General features: G+C 34.3%; 1 protein-coding gene across 12 annotated transcripts in view; it reads left to right on the top strand.

The window, feature by feature from the left end:
• LOC306855761 (formin-binding protein 1-like) overlaps positions 1–13,550 on the top strand; it is a gene marked incomplete at its 3' end in the record, with an annotated part of 85,616 nt that overhangs the window by 35,012 nt on the left and 37,054 nt on the right. For 7 of the 12 annotated variants that reach the window (XR_013782957.1, XM_079394619.1, XM_079394614.1 and 4 more), the window contains exons 2-4: positions 5,486–5,601; positions 11,075–11,125; positions 11,280–11,427. Coding sequence is in view for 11 of the 12 variants with exons in the window: in XM_079394619.1 (XP_079250745.1) it covers positions 5,486–5,601; positions 11,075–11,125; positions 11,280–11,427 (315 nt within the window). Of the gene's footprint in view, positions 1–3,673; positions 3,881–5,485; positions 5,602–11,074; positions 11,126–11,279; positions 11,428–13,550 lie in introns of those variants that run through there. The other 5 variants (XM_079394610.1, XM_079394618.1, XM_079394613.1 and 2 more) reach the window with 2 other exon arrangements.

Genomic DNA, 13,550 nt, shown 5'->3' with positions numbered 1-13,550 from the left:
ATGTTGGTAGGTTTTTAAAATTTGAATAAAATGAAAACTAAAAGACTTTCAAATCACATGAGCCAATATTTTATTCACAATAGAACATAGAGGACATAAATGTTTAAACTGAGAAATTTTACAGTTGTATCCACTAAATGAGCTCAATTCAAATTTGATGCCTGCTACAGGTCTCAAAAAAGTCGTCACGGGGGCAACAAAGGGCTGGAAAAAGCAAGAAATTTTGAAAGGATTCAGCTGGGAGAACATCTAGCAACTGATTAAGTTAACTGACATCAGGTCTGTAACATGATTAGCTATAAAAGGGATGTCTTAGAGAGGCAGAGTCTCTCAGAAGTAAAGATGGGCAGAGGCTCTCCAATCTATTAAAGAGTGTGTAAAAAGATTGTGGAATACTTTAAAAACAACATTCCTCAACTTCAAATTGCAAAGGCTTTGCAAATCTCATCATCTACAGTGCATAATATCATCAAAAGATTCAGAGAAACTGGAGAAATCTCTGTGCATAAGGGACAAGGCCGAAGACCTTTGTTAGATGCCGTGGTGTTCAGGCCCTCAGACGACACTGCATCACTCATCGGCATGATTCTGTCATTGACATTACTAAATGGGCGCAGGAATACTTCCAGAAACCACTGTCGGTAAACAACCTGCCGTGCCATCTGCAGATGCCAACTAAAGCTCTATCATGCAAAAAGGAAGCCATATGTGAACATGGTCTAGAAGCACCGTTGTGTCCTGTGGGCCAAGGCTCATTTAAAATGGACTGTTTCAAAGTGGAAAAGTGTTCTGTGGTCAGACGAGTCCAAATTTGACATTCTTGTTGGAAATCACGGACGCCGTGTCCTCCGGGCTAAAGAGGATGGAGACCTTCCAGCGTGTTATCAGCGTTCAGTTCAAAAGCCAGCATCTCTGATGGTATGGGGGGGCATAAGTGCATACGGTATGGCCAGCTTGCATGTTTTGGAAGGCACTATGAATGCTGAAAGGTATTTAAAGGTTTTAGAGCAACATATGCTCCCCTCCAGATGACGTGAATTTCAGCAGGACGATACAAAACCACATACTGCAGCTATTACATCAGCATGGCTTCGTAGTAGAAGAGTCCAGGTGCTGAATTAGCCTGCCTGCAGTCCACATCTTTTACCTATACAGAACATTTGGCACATCATTAAATGAAAAATACGTCAAAGACGACCACAAACTCTTCAGCAGCTCAAAGCCTATATCAGGCAAGAATGGGCCCAAATTCCAACACCAAAACTCCAGAAACTCATAACCTCGATGCCCAGACATCTTCAAACTGTTTTGAAAAGAAGAGGAGATGCTACACCATGGTAAACATGCCCCCGTCACAACTATTTTGAGACTTGTAGCAGGCATCAAATTTGAAATGAGCTCATTTTGTGCATTAAATTGTAAAATTCATCAGTTTAAACATTTGATATGTTATCTATGTTCTGTTGTGAATAAAATATTTGCTCGTGTGATTTGAAAGTCTTTTAGTTTTCATTTTATTCAAATTTAAAAAATGTCCCAGCATTTCCGGAATTCGGGTTGTAACAAAATTACATTAAGACATACATTAAGAAAACTGGAATTGTAACATTTGAACAACCAAAGTGGAATGCTTAGAAAACGTTTTATTGCTTAGAAACTTCTAACCTAAATTCTAAGCGCTGCATTGCTTATATTGTGAATCACCTATTGTTGTTGTGTTCCTCATTTGTATGCTGCTTTAAATAGAAGGTTCTGCTAAATGACTGGATGTAAATATGAATGTAAATTCCTCATCAGGTAGTGTGTTACTTGCTTGCGGGAGCTATGCTGATCTTTCTGGTGCTCGTTGGTCGTTGATAATGTCTGGGTTTGAATTAAGAACTAGAACTACTGAACTGCTGTAAATCTGGCGCCCAGACGCTCGTTGGATCAGCTCCAGATGTGAAGTATGTCTGCTTTATGCTGATTTGAGGGGTTTAATCTGTGGATAAAGACAGAATCTGGATTATAATCCACCATTATAACACTGGAATCAGCATTTGATACTGGCGGATGGACTGGTTTTGACTGGAGAATTGTGCTGGTTTGAATCGGACAGGCGGTCTTGGTCCTGGTTTTGATTTTAGAACTGGTTTGGGCGCAAGAGATGGGGGCTGCTTCATCATTTAAAGAACCATGGACTAAAGTGTTGTCAACTCAGAGGGTAAATGAATATGCTAATGCTATTGTGTTGCAATACTGCACCAAACAATCATATTATATAGAGTTTTAATAGGAAACACATTGAATTCTGTATAGTTTGCGGTTGCATGATATTTCTCAGTTAAATTGCTTGGTTTGTTGTTTAATGGTGGTGTCAGTTAATACAGCAACACATTAACATGCCATTATAACACTATACTTTTACCGTTGATGAGTCGCTTTTGTTGTACTGTTCCTTATTTTTAAGTCACTTTGGATGTGCATGTCTGCTAAATATATAACCGCACATGTAAATTGGATGATACCAACCCTAACCTTTACTTTAATGCTAAACCACCTGAGCCAAAAGTACATTCGTACTATTCTTAGATGTGAAATATCACATTAGTTAGTCCCTCTTAGAAGAAGTTTTGCATGTGGGGATGTCCCTACAAGGTGACAGCAAGTTTTGATGTTTTTAATACTGTGTCGCATTGAGAATTGCAAAATCTGCCCACGTGAACAGCGACACAAAGCGTCTTTATTGCTGGTTGCAGTTTCAAAGATGAGGATTTTTTTATTTCATAGAGTGTAGTCTGGATTTCTCTTGCACTTCATAGAATCTTTGCTTTGCTGAATATGTCAGACAAGCGAGCATCCGTATGTCACATAATACTCCGTCTCACTGATCAAAACCACAAGATGATCTTTAAACCTCTTTAAACCTTCAGCTGCTGCTCTTCTAGTGTTTCTTGTCTCTGCAGTGTGGACTAAAGACTGTGACTGTGTAGGAGGTGATCTGTGTTTAAATGAGGCCGGCTAATCGTATTAGGTCATTTGAATTACCCAGATGCTGACAGGGGACTTTGGCACGGTGTGTGTTTCTTAGCTGTATTCTTCCATTGCTAGTTTTAATAGCACCAGAAATGAAAATTCAGTCATTGTTTACTCACCCTCGTGTCGTTCCAAACCCAAATGCTGTTTTTTTTTTTCCATGGAACACAAAAGTAAGAATTTTTGAAGATTTCCTTGTGGTTCTTTACATGTATTGATCATTTATAGTGACCACAAAAAAAAAAAACACAATAAAGATAGAATAAATGTAGTCCATACGATTTATGTGGGGGTGTTTAATAATGTTGTGCATTGAAATTTGTACAAAATTTCAGTCTGTTCCTCACGCAAAGCTATGTCTTGAGAAGACATGGAATTTAGCATGGAAGTTGTTTGGACTTTTTTACTGTACATTTATAATGCTTTTTGGTTTCATTTAGTTTATGGCATTATATGAAAATAGCTGCATGTTTGTTTCTCCTCAAGAAATCCATATCGGTTTGGAATGACATAATGGTGAGAAAATAATGACCAAATTTAATTTTTTTTTTTGAACTGTAACTTTAAATAATAGACTGAAAGTTCTAATATGTAGTGCAGGAACATCATCACCCACTTGTACATCCTGTGTGCACAAACACGCAAGGTTTGAGCGTTCATCCTGTCTGCTGGCTGAATGCATGCAGACAGTTTGCACGAACAGGAATTGAACAGTGGTGTCTTCTTTCGTAAGGAGAATGTGAAATGGTTTTGTGCATCTAATGCTTGTTCAGACGGAGGGAGTGTGTGAGCAAATATTTGACTGGATTCTTCAGACTTCGAGATGGTTGAAGAGAAAATGGGGGGATGCTGGAGTCAAACCAAGGTGATCGAAGCATTACTATGGTACTATTTACTTGTTGAATTCAGAGTAGTTTCTGTCTAATGTGCCAAGTAAAGTTGATGATGTGATTTTATTGTGCTCTTTAAAGATTTTAAATGGTTCTTCGGTTCAGCAAAGCAATGTTTTGTTGTCAAGAAGCATTTTGGCTTTGTAGGATTTTTGAGTTGCTGTTGTTGTTTTTTTCTAGCAGTGGAAAATTTATTTATTTCATTGTAGGTTCTTAAGATCAGTGTTTTGATTTATGGGTTTTCATTAAATGGAAGAAAAAAAATACTATGGAAGTCAATGGGGACCAGCAACTGTTTGGTTAAGTTTGGTTTGGTTTTATGTTAAAAAGAAAGAAATTCATATAGGTTTGGAACAATTTGAACCTTCAAACAGGTGTTTTTATGACAGTAGACTTAAAAGAAGTTTTGGTTCTGAACGGAATGTTAATTTCAATAGTCATGTGATTTGAAAAGATTACATCGGAGGGACGTTAGCTAGAACAACCTGTTGTGTTTCCTTATGCATGGCATGTTTTGGGTTGTTTTTACACAATCCAGTTACATATGCTTCATAGGTTTTTAGTACAGTATATATGATTTCTTTCTTGTCAGATACCAATATTGGGTCAAATACAAATCTAAGTACTTTCTGTCATATTTTACCCAACTTGCACCAGGCTCTTAAACTAAGCCTGTCACATTTCAAATGTGTGATCAGTGTTAGTTGAGGTGTAAAAATGCATCTGCGACTCATTTCTGTGGTGTGTTTGTGTGCTGTAAAGAGGTTTTACCAGAAATCATCTGGAAATGGAAAATTAAAACCCTACACACACACCTCATCAAACCTGTATGCAATCATCAATAGATGACCACAACACAAGATATTAATAAAACTTTCAGGCCCAGTAACTTGAGCACTACAAACATCATGTGGACACATGCGTTTCTGAATGTAGTTTAAGTGGATGGATCACAAAATGTTTTTTAGCATTTAGGCTACGTATCCTGGAAAGATAAAAGCACCTGGATTCACTTCCAGATTTCAGTTTTTAATACAACTTGGACCGTTCAGTCTATAAAACTGGTTCCTTGTGTTTTTCTGATAAGAAACCTTCAGAAACATCTTGAACTTGATGCAGTAGGTGATCCTGGCTTTAATTTGTGAATTATGCAGTTTACAATTGATATACAATGTACAATGATTTGTGCTTTATGCTTTGACTTTAAAACATGGCAAATTTCAAAGTTGCATGTAAAACTGATAAAAAAAAAAAAAATTCAACCTCATACTGTTTAGTTTGCACTTAGTACTTCAGTAACATCACTTTAGCAAATGAAGTGAAAATAGCTCATGGTAATAAAGGTCACTTTTTGACAGTACTCGGTTTCATGTCAGTATCAGGGTGGGCTTTTCCTGTCCACTTCATTTTGGCTTAATAGAATGTCACCTTTGCTTGTGATGCCCTGCGGTGTCTGCTTGGTGAACCTTTCTTGCTGTGGTACTTTTTATTTTATTTCAACAACTGATTTAGGATGTTGAAACAGTCTGCGCTCTTATTGTGCCAGCTTTAACATATTTCTCTCTCTCTCTTTCTCTTAGGATCAGTTTGATAACCTGGAAAAGCACACGCAGTCAGGAATCGACTTTGTGGAAAAATACACCAAATTTGTGAAGGAAAGGTCTGAGATCGAGCTTAACTATGCAAGACAGATCAGGTGAGTGTTGCATCAGCCTCTGTGATTAATTCAACTGCACTACATATTTTAGTTTGCATAAACTTTATACATGAAGAATTTTTAATGATGTATACAGGCTTTTATCATGGAATGGGTCACTTTCAGTTAAATAACAAAAATAGCTTTACATCCTTAAATATGCATATTATACTGATTATACTGCAGCATTAGGAATATGCTGTGTGACTGTAGTGTACACAGGTGATCATAAGAGGCAATATGTCTGTGAAAGTGATCATGCAGATGTAACCAAAACATACAAAAAAAGCATGGTGTACATTAATTTTTTTTTTTTACAACAAACAGTTATGCTTATAGACTGTAAAGATGACTTTTGAAATGACTTTTTAAAAGTAATTAAAAAATTTGAATGACATTTTAAAAACAATGAGTGACATGATTCATGAGAAAATGCTGTTCCTACTATTTCTACTGTTTCTACTTCAAAATTTCAGTGTTTTTTATTGCCATTTTATTAATTGTTCAATTATTGTGAAATTTACTGGCAATTTCTGAGTGAAAATTGTTCAAAAATAAAACCTACACCATTCTTTTCAGTGTATATGTATTTATTTAGCTTTCTAGTGAATATATGTATATACTAGTGCTGTCAAACGATTAATCGAATCCAAAATAAAAGTTTTTGTTTACATAATATATGTACTGTGTTTATTATGTATATATAACACACACACATTCAGTATTTATTATGAAAATATTTACATGTATATACATTTATATATTTGTATTATTATATTTTATATTCTATATAAATATATTTAATATTTTAAACAATATATTTTTCTTAAATACATGCATGTGTTTGTATTTATATATAAATAATAAATATACACAGTACACACTCATATATTATGTAAACAAAAACATTTATTTTGGATGCGATTAATCGCGATTAATCATTTGACAGCACTAGTATATACCCTGACAGATAATCATTTTAAGCTGGTTTGCTGGTCTTAACTGGTTTAATCTAGACTCTCCAAGCTTGTAGACCTTTTTAAACTGGTTTTCAACCCAGGTAATTAGGTAGAATCCTTTTGTGACTTGATAGGTCAGAGGTCATGTCTTATCTTGCCTATGCCACCAGGATCATCATCAGATCTTAGGGTTCCTTCACCCAAAACCACTTTAAATCCTGAAATGCATCTGTCATGTCTGTGTAAATAAATACAGGTGCAGCTGCTTGTATCTCATAATGTATTCGTTTAAAAATAAAGACTAGACAGTTAAACACACACATACACTAATTACACATGTGATGTTACTGCCGACAGCTCAAGGATACAGGAAGAAAGGGCAACATTGGTGTTTTCTGTGTGTGTAAGTTTGGGAAGAAAATGCAGGTTTCCGTGGTAACAAGGTGCCAGCATGGTGTTTCTCTTTGGTGACCTACATTTGCAGCAGCCAATCATATGCCATGACCCCGCCCCCCATTCCAGTGATAGGATTTAAAATACACACACACACACACACACACACATACACACACACTCTGACTGTACATCAACCCCCTCCAGATAGCAGTGGGAACCCCCTTTAATTCCCAGACACAGCAGGGGGTTCAGCCTTCTAACACACAGGCATACACACACACACACACACACACACACACACACACACTCACTCATACCAGCCTGTTACTGGACGTGATGAACTGCACTTATAACCTCAGATACACTACGTGAAAGAAAGGCATTGTGTGGTCAGATGGATAAACAAATGATCATGTTTTCATCCTTTATAAAACAGTACATTTGGCAGTAACATGAGTCTTTAATATATACATATTTTAATATCATATTTGCCATGTTTAATTGATGCTGAATTGACATTCCCATTTTAGTTGTGTTAAAAAAGCATTGAATTTCCTTGTTTGTTTTTCTCTCCATGGTTTATATTTGATTATACCATGGCAGTTTTTGTATGGGATACAGCTTCAGTTGCATCTGTATACATACACTAGCATATGCACACTTGCAGTTTTTGATAAACATGCATGCATATATCATATGCGCACACACACATACACAAACACACACTAATATCCCAGATATCCTGATTGTATGCATGAAAAGCGAATTAGCCAAGATTATAGTCAATATTAAGTGTGTGTGTGTGTGTGTGTGTGTGAAAGACAGGAACAGAGTACATTTTATTTATCTTCAGAAAAGGAAATTGCAGTGTTACAGAAAAAGTCACATAATGTTGTGCAGTCGAAAACACATCCAGATGTGATAGATAGGTAGATTAAAAGACAGATATGCAGATTGGTGAGATGGTAAACAGTTTTTTTTAAATTAAGAAATTAATAGATAAGTGGTTGATTTTTTTTTATACATTTGTAGATTAATGTATACATAAAGTTATAGATTCATTTATTCAAATTTATAGATGGATAGGTAGATGATTTATTCATAAATGTACAAATGAATGTATTCATGAATGAATTCAAATTCATACATCTATGAATTTATATATTTATAATTTATGACTATAAATGTTTTTATCCATTTGTATTTATAGATTAGTTTATTCATTAATTAAATATGATTAATTGACTAATCAAATTAATAGAAAGGTAGGTAGATTATTTATTTATAGATTAGTGTATTCATTAGTGCATTCAATAGATCAATAAGTAGATAATTTGTTGATACGTTTATTAGCATTATTTTGAAATATAAAGAATATGAATGAATGTATTCAAATTTATAGATATTTTTCAATCATAGATTTGTTTATTTATGAATGAATAAATACCAATAAATATAATCTATACTATTCAGTATTCATTCATACATTTATAGATTAATTAATACATTAATGTATTAATTTATTAATGAATTCATTGTTTTCTTTAATAGAATAATTTATAGCAGCACTGCATTTTCAGCATCATTACTCCAGTCTTCAGTGTCACATGATCCTTCAGAAATCATTCAGATATGCTGATTTATAATGAGTGTTGAAACGGTTTTGCTGCTTAATATTGTTTTTTGGAACCTGTGATACTTTTTTCTTTGATTATTTGATGAATACAAAGTTAAAAAGAACAGCATTTTGTTCAAAATAGAATTTTTTTCTAACGATATAAGTCTTTACTGTGTCTTTTATTCATTTAACACATCCCTCCTGAATAAAAGTATTAATTTCTTTTTAAAAAAAAAGAAAGAAAACATTAATGACCCCAAACTTTTAAATAGCATTGTATATTGTAACACAAAATTTAGTTTTTAAATAAATGCTGTTCTATTTAACTTTGTATTCATCAAAGAATCAAAGAAAAAAGTATCACAGGTTCCAAAAAGCAATATTAAGCAGCACAACAGTACTTAACTCATGATAAATCCGCATATTAGAATGATTTCTGAAGGATCATGTGACATTGAAGACTGCAATGATGCTGAAAATTCAGTGCTGCATCACAGAAATAAATTCTATTTTAAAGTATATTAAACTAGGAAACCAATATTAGAAATTGCAAAAAGATTTCACAATATTACTGTTTTTCTTCTGTATTTTTGATCTAATAAATACAGCCTTGATGAGCAGAAGATACTCCCTTAAAAAACATTAAAAATCTTACTGATCCCAAACTTTGAGCGGCAGTGTAGATAGATATTCATAATTTAATCATTAATTCATGAATGGATGAATACATTGGAAATAAGAACTTTATAGCATCTTTTAAATTAATTTTTGACAATTTCCTATCAAATATTTACATTATTTGAGTCTCAAATGTTAAAAAAATTATGGTTGATATTACTTCCATGTAATTTATCTCAATGGAAAAGAAAGGTCAAGTGCATTGCATCGTGGGATACAGTGCTGCATGTAATGTGGATTTTGTGTGGTACATCATGTGTGTGTGTTAAATGAGTGCTGAGAACGCAGTGCGATATTAATATTAGTTAATGTGCTATTCTGAAGAATATGTGCAGAAAACAGTGACAGAGAGACTGAAGGGGCTGGGAGGTGTTTGTCTCACTGTGGGCGTGTGCGTGAGTGTGTGTTTATTTTAGTGTGTTTTTTTACCCTTTGGCAAGGTGCAGTATGAACAAACACACACACACACACACACACATACACACACACCTGCCCTGAGGTGGTGACGATGAGCAGACACCCTGTATTTATAGCTGGTGATAATAGAATACACAGAGAAACATCTGACAGTGACAAGAAAGGCTACAATGAAAGAAAGACAGCCTTTGTGTCACTGTTTCCACACACACACACACTGATACTGAGCCTCACATTCATTTTAAATACATGTAGGAAGACAGAGACAGAAAGTCCAAGAGTTCTGTGAAGTTTATATTTGAATTTCCACACTGGCTGGTTATGTACTTGCTCAAATATTGATTTAGGATCATTTTTAATAAAAAAAGTTACAGACTGCAGCTTTAATGTTCATTTAGTGAAAATGAAAAGTCATGCCAAGCACACATTGCATTGTGGGATACAGTATTGCACACACAGGGCTTAACATTGCAAGCGATTTGGGTGCATTTGCAACTAAAAATAAAAGTGTGCAAACTGTAAAATGAATTTAGGTGAGTGTTTGAATAAAAAACATCCCAGTGGGTCCTTAAAAAGTCAAAAAATTCAGTTTCCTAGATAAATGCATTCCTTCATTCATGGATTGACTTATTCATTAATTCATAGATAAAAAGGTAGATGATTTATTCTTAAAATCTAAGATTAATTTGTTTTTATAGTCATAGATACATTTTTAATTAATATAAAATCTTTGTTGAAAAATTTTTTTTTGTTGACATTTTTGGCATAGTTTTGCTTGTGGAAGAAACAATAATTGCGCCAATAAAAATATATGTGTGACTAAAAATAGTGTGGAAACTGTAAAATGTATTTAGGAGCATGTGTGTGAAAAAAAAGAAAAAAGTAAGGTCATGAAATATGTTTTTAATTTAATAACTTAAATAAATTTGGTGATGGAAAAACAGGAATTGTCATATAGCTTAATGTGATTATTAAAAGGTGATGATTTTATTAAATACATGTAAGTGCTGCATTTTTCAAAGTAAAAATGTGGTGCTTTTGCACATTGTAAAAGCTTGCGGTTTCATAGCATTTCACTATCAATGATACTGCATATTTCTGCCAATAAATTGCTTATGATGGCCAGTTGAGGTATTCTGACAGTGTTTACGTAATGGTGTTTATTGTAATGTGTTGTAGATATTTATGAGTTTGTGCATATTTTTGAATGAGCATCCTGTCACTGTACGCTCCGGTTGCATACTGCACAGTTAAAAATATAGTATATCAGTATGTATTATATATAAATAGGATTGCTGGATGTAGTGTAGCTTGCAAAATGTACTGTAGAAATAGTATGAGAAGTATGGTAGTACTGCAAACATGTCAGTGCAGTCATTGGTTTCTTGTTTTTAATTTTGCACAGGAATCTGTCCAAGAAATACCAGCCTAAGAAGAAAGAGGAAGATGAGAATAAGTATGTTTCATTTATCTCATTTGTTTCATGATTGATATTAGATTTGGTCTAAATCTAGTTGTCTGAAACAGCATTTAACCCACTTAAATTAGCTGATGTATTCAGATATATTCATGTTTGTGTCTCATACTGATGATGTCCCGTCCTGTCTTAGGTACACATGGTGTCGGGCGTTTCATTCGACGCTTAACGAGCTGAACGATTACGCCGGACAGCATGAGCTCATCGCAGAGAACATGATGTCACAGATCATCGCCGAACTCACGCGATACGCACAGGAAATCAAAACAGAGAGGAAATCGGTGAGTGAACGAGCATTTAGATAAAGTTACGACTGTGAACCGTGCAATGTGGTTAAAATAATGTCTTCTATTCAAGTTTAATACACAGAGAGGATAAGTCAGTCATTGGTGGGATGATTTTCTGAAGAGTGTGGCACATTTAATTACATATAAACACACATATTATCCATCCGCTTCTGTTTTTAATCCAGATCTTAGGTGTTTAACTTGCTGATTGTAAATATATAAGTAAATATACAATAAATTGTTCATTTCAAAATAAAATTTGGTCAAAGTTAAAATGAGAGATATACATTAAACCTTCAATTTTTAGATAAGGTTGACTTAATGATCAAGGATATCTCTTATATTTTATATACAGAGTTCTGGCATGAAACTCTAAATGGCGCATTCCGATAGGTCTAACTCAATCTGACCTAATGATATCATTATCATATGGCACAGCTGATTGGTTCTTTCCTGTAACGGTAGCCAATGAGCTCGCTGCTCAACATTCAAATATATGACTAGTCCTCGCTGTAGCAGTTTGCTTCAGAAACCCCCCAGCTTCCCCAGCTCCACCTGTATAGATCTGCTACGAGGTGATTCATGTATGCTATATGGGGGTTATTTCATGTATGTTATATTTGCAGCAGCAGTATTTCTTACATGCTCACAGCAGCATTTTGTGGATATATTGGCAGTAGCAAGTCTCGGTACTTGCTCTGCCGCAGCAGCAGCGTAGCAGGTCTATTCCGCCAAGACCAAATACATTAACATTGTCATGTACATTACCATGCCAATCCCTCCGAGAGCTGTCATGACAGAAATAAATGTATATAAATAATAAATATATTCATGTTAATTAAGGAAATTATATATGTCAAGTCACCTTTATTTATATAGCACTTTTAACAATACAGATTGAGTCAAAGCAGCTTTACCAGTATGTATGTGTGTGTGTGCATATATAAATATAAATATATATATATATATATATATATATATATATATATATATATATATATATATATATATATATATATATATATATATATATATATATATATATATACATACACATACTGGTAAAGCTGGTAAAAAATAATTTACCCAATTTTTTTTTTAACCGGGTATGCTGAGTGCTAAGATTAAGACCCCCCCCCTCTCTCTCCTCTCCTCTCCTCATCGTTTTTAAAACACACTCAATGAAATTAATCTCCAGTCCTTCGTCTATAGTTTCAGGTTTATCCATAGTCATTCGAATGCTAGAAAAAAGCTGCATTTAAGTTTACACGTAGTTTCGTGATGATACGTTATATTCAGATGGAGAGATGGGGGATTCCCCCGCTCTATATGACTCTGCATAGACTGAATGATTTTTTTTTTTTTTTTTTTTTAATTTAGGCTATTTATTTATTCTTTTATTTTTTTTATTCCTGGTGAATAGGAGTTAAAACTCCCACCCGGGTGACACTACTCCAATAATAGACCATGAACATACAAAAAAAATATATATATATTAATAATAATAATAATAAACACATTGTCAAGTAACGTTGCAAACAACAATAAAATCAGAGAAGGACTTTAATTGTAAGCGACACAAGTATACGGAAAAACAAAGGTTTTAAAATTTCATGTATATTTTTATAAACCTTTTTTTTTTTAAACACTTTTTGACAATAACGTCTTCAACATTGTCTACCAGCTATGTTTTTAGTGGACTTTCAAAATTTGCTTTGCTTGAGAAAGCATGAAAATATACAGTTCTGATGTTTTTTTCATATGATTTAGTTGAGTTAGTTTTGCATTAAACACAATGTAATTCTCAGCAATCGAGATCTGGCAGCAACAGCGCATTTTTCCGCTTGGGCGAGCGCTTCGTGGACAGCTTACCTGCCGCATGAAATCAGCCGTCTACCAGCAAACCACTGAGAACACGCAACAATCCTGACGATTCATAGCAACAGAGCGGAGGCGAGAAAGCTGTGGAGAATCCGCTTACCCGGAAGCTCCCGTAACTGACGTAGATTTACAGAAAATTACCATTGTTTGTCAAATAAATAATTTTACATGCTTATTCCCAAGCTGTAAGTCACATCTCAAATGACAAGGGATCAACTTATAATCATGTTTATATT

This window comes from Barbus barbus (genome assembly GCF_936440315.1).
Source record: "Barbus barbus genome assembly, chromosome: 36".
Lineage (NCBI taxonomy): Eukaryota > Metazoa > Chordata > Actinopteri > Cypriniformes > Cyprinidae > Barbus > Barbus barbus.
This window is presented reverse-complemented; position numbering and strand designations above follow the sequence as displayed.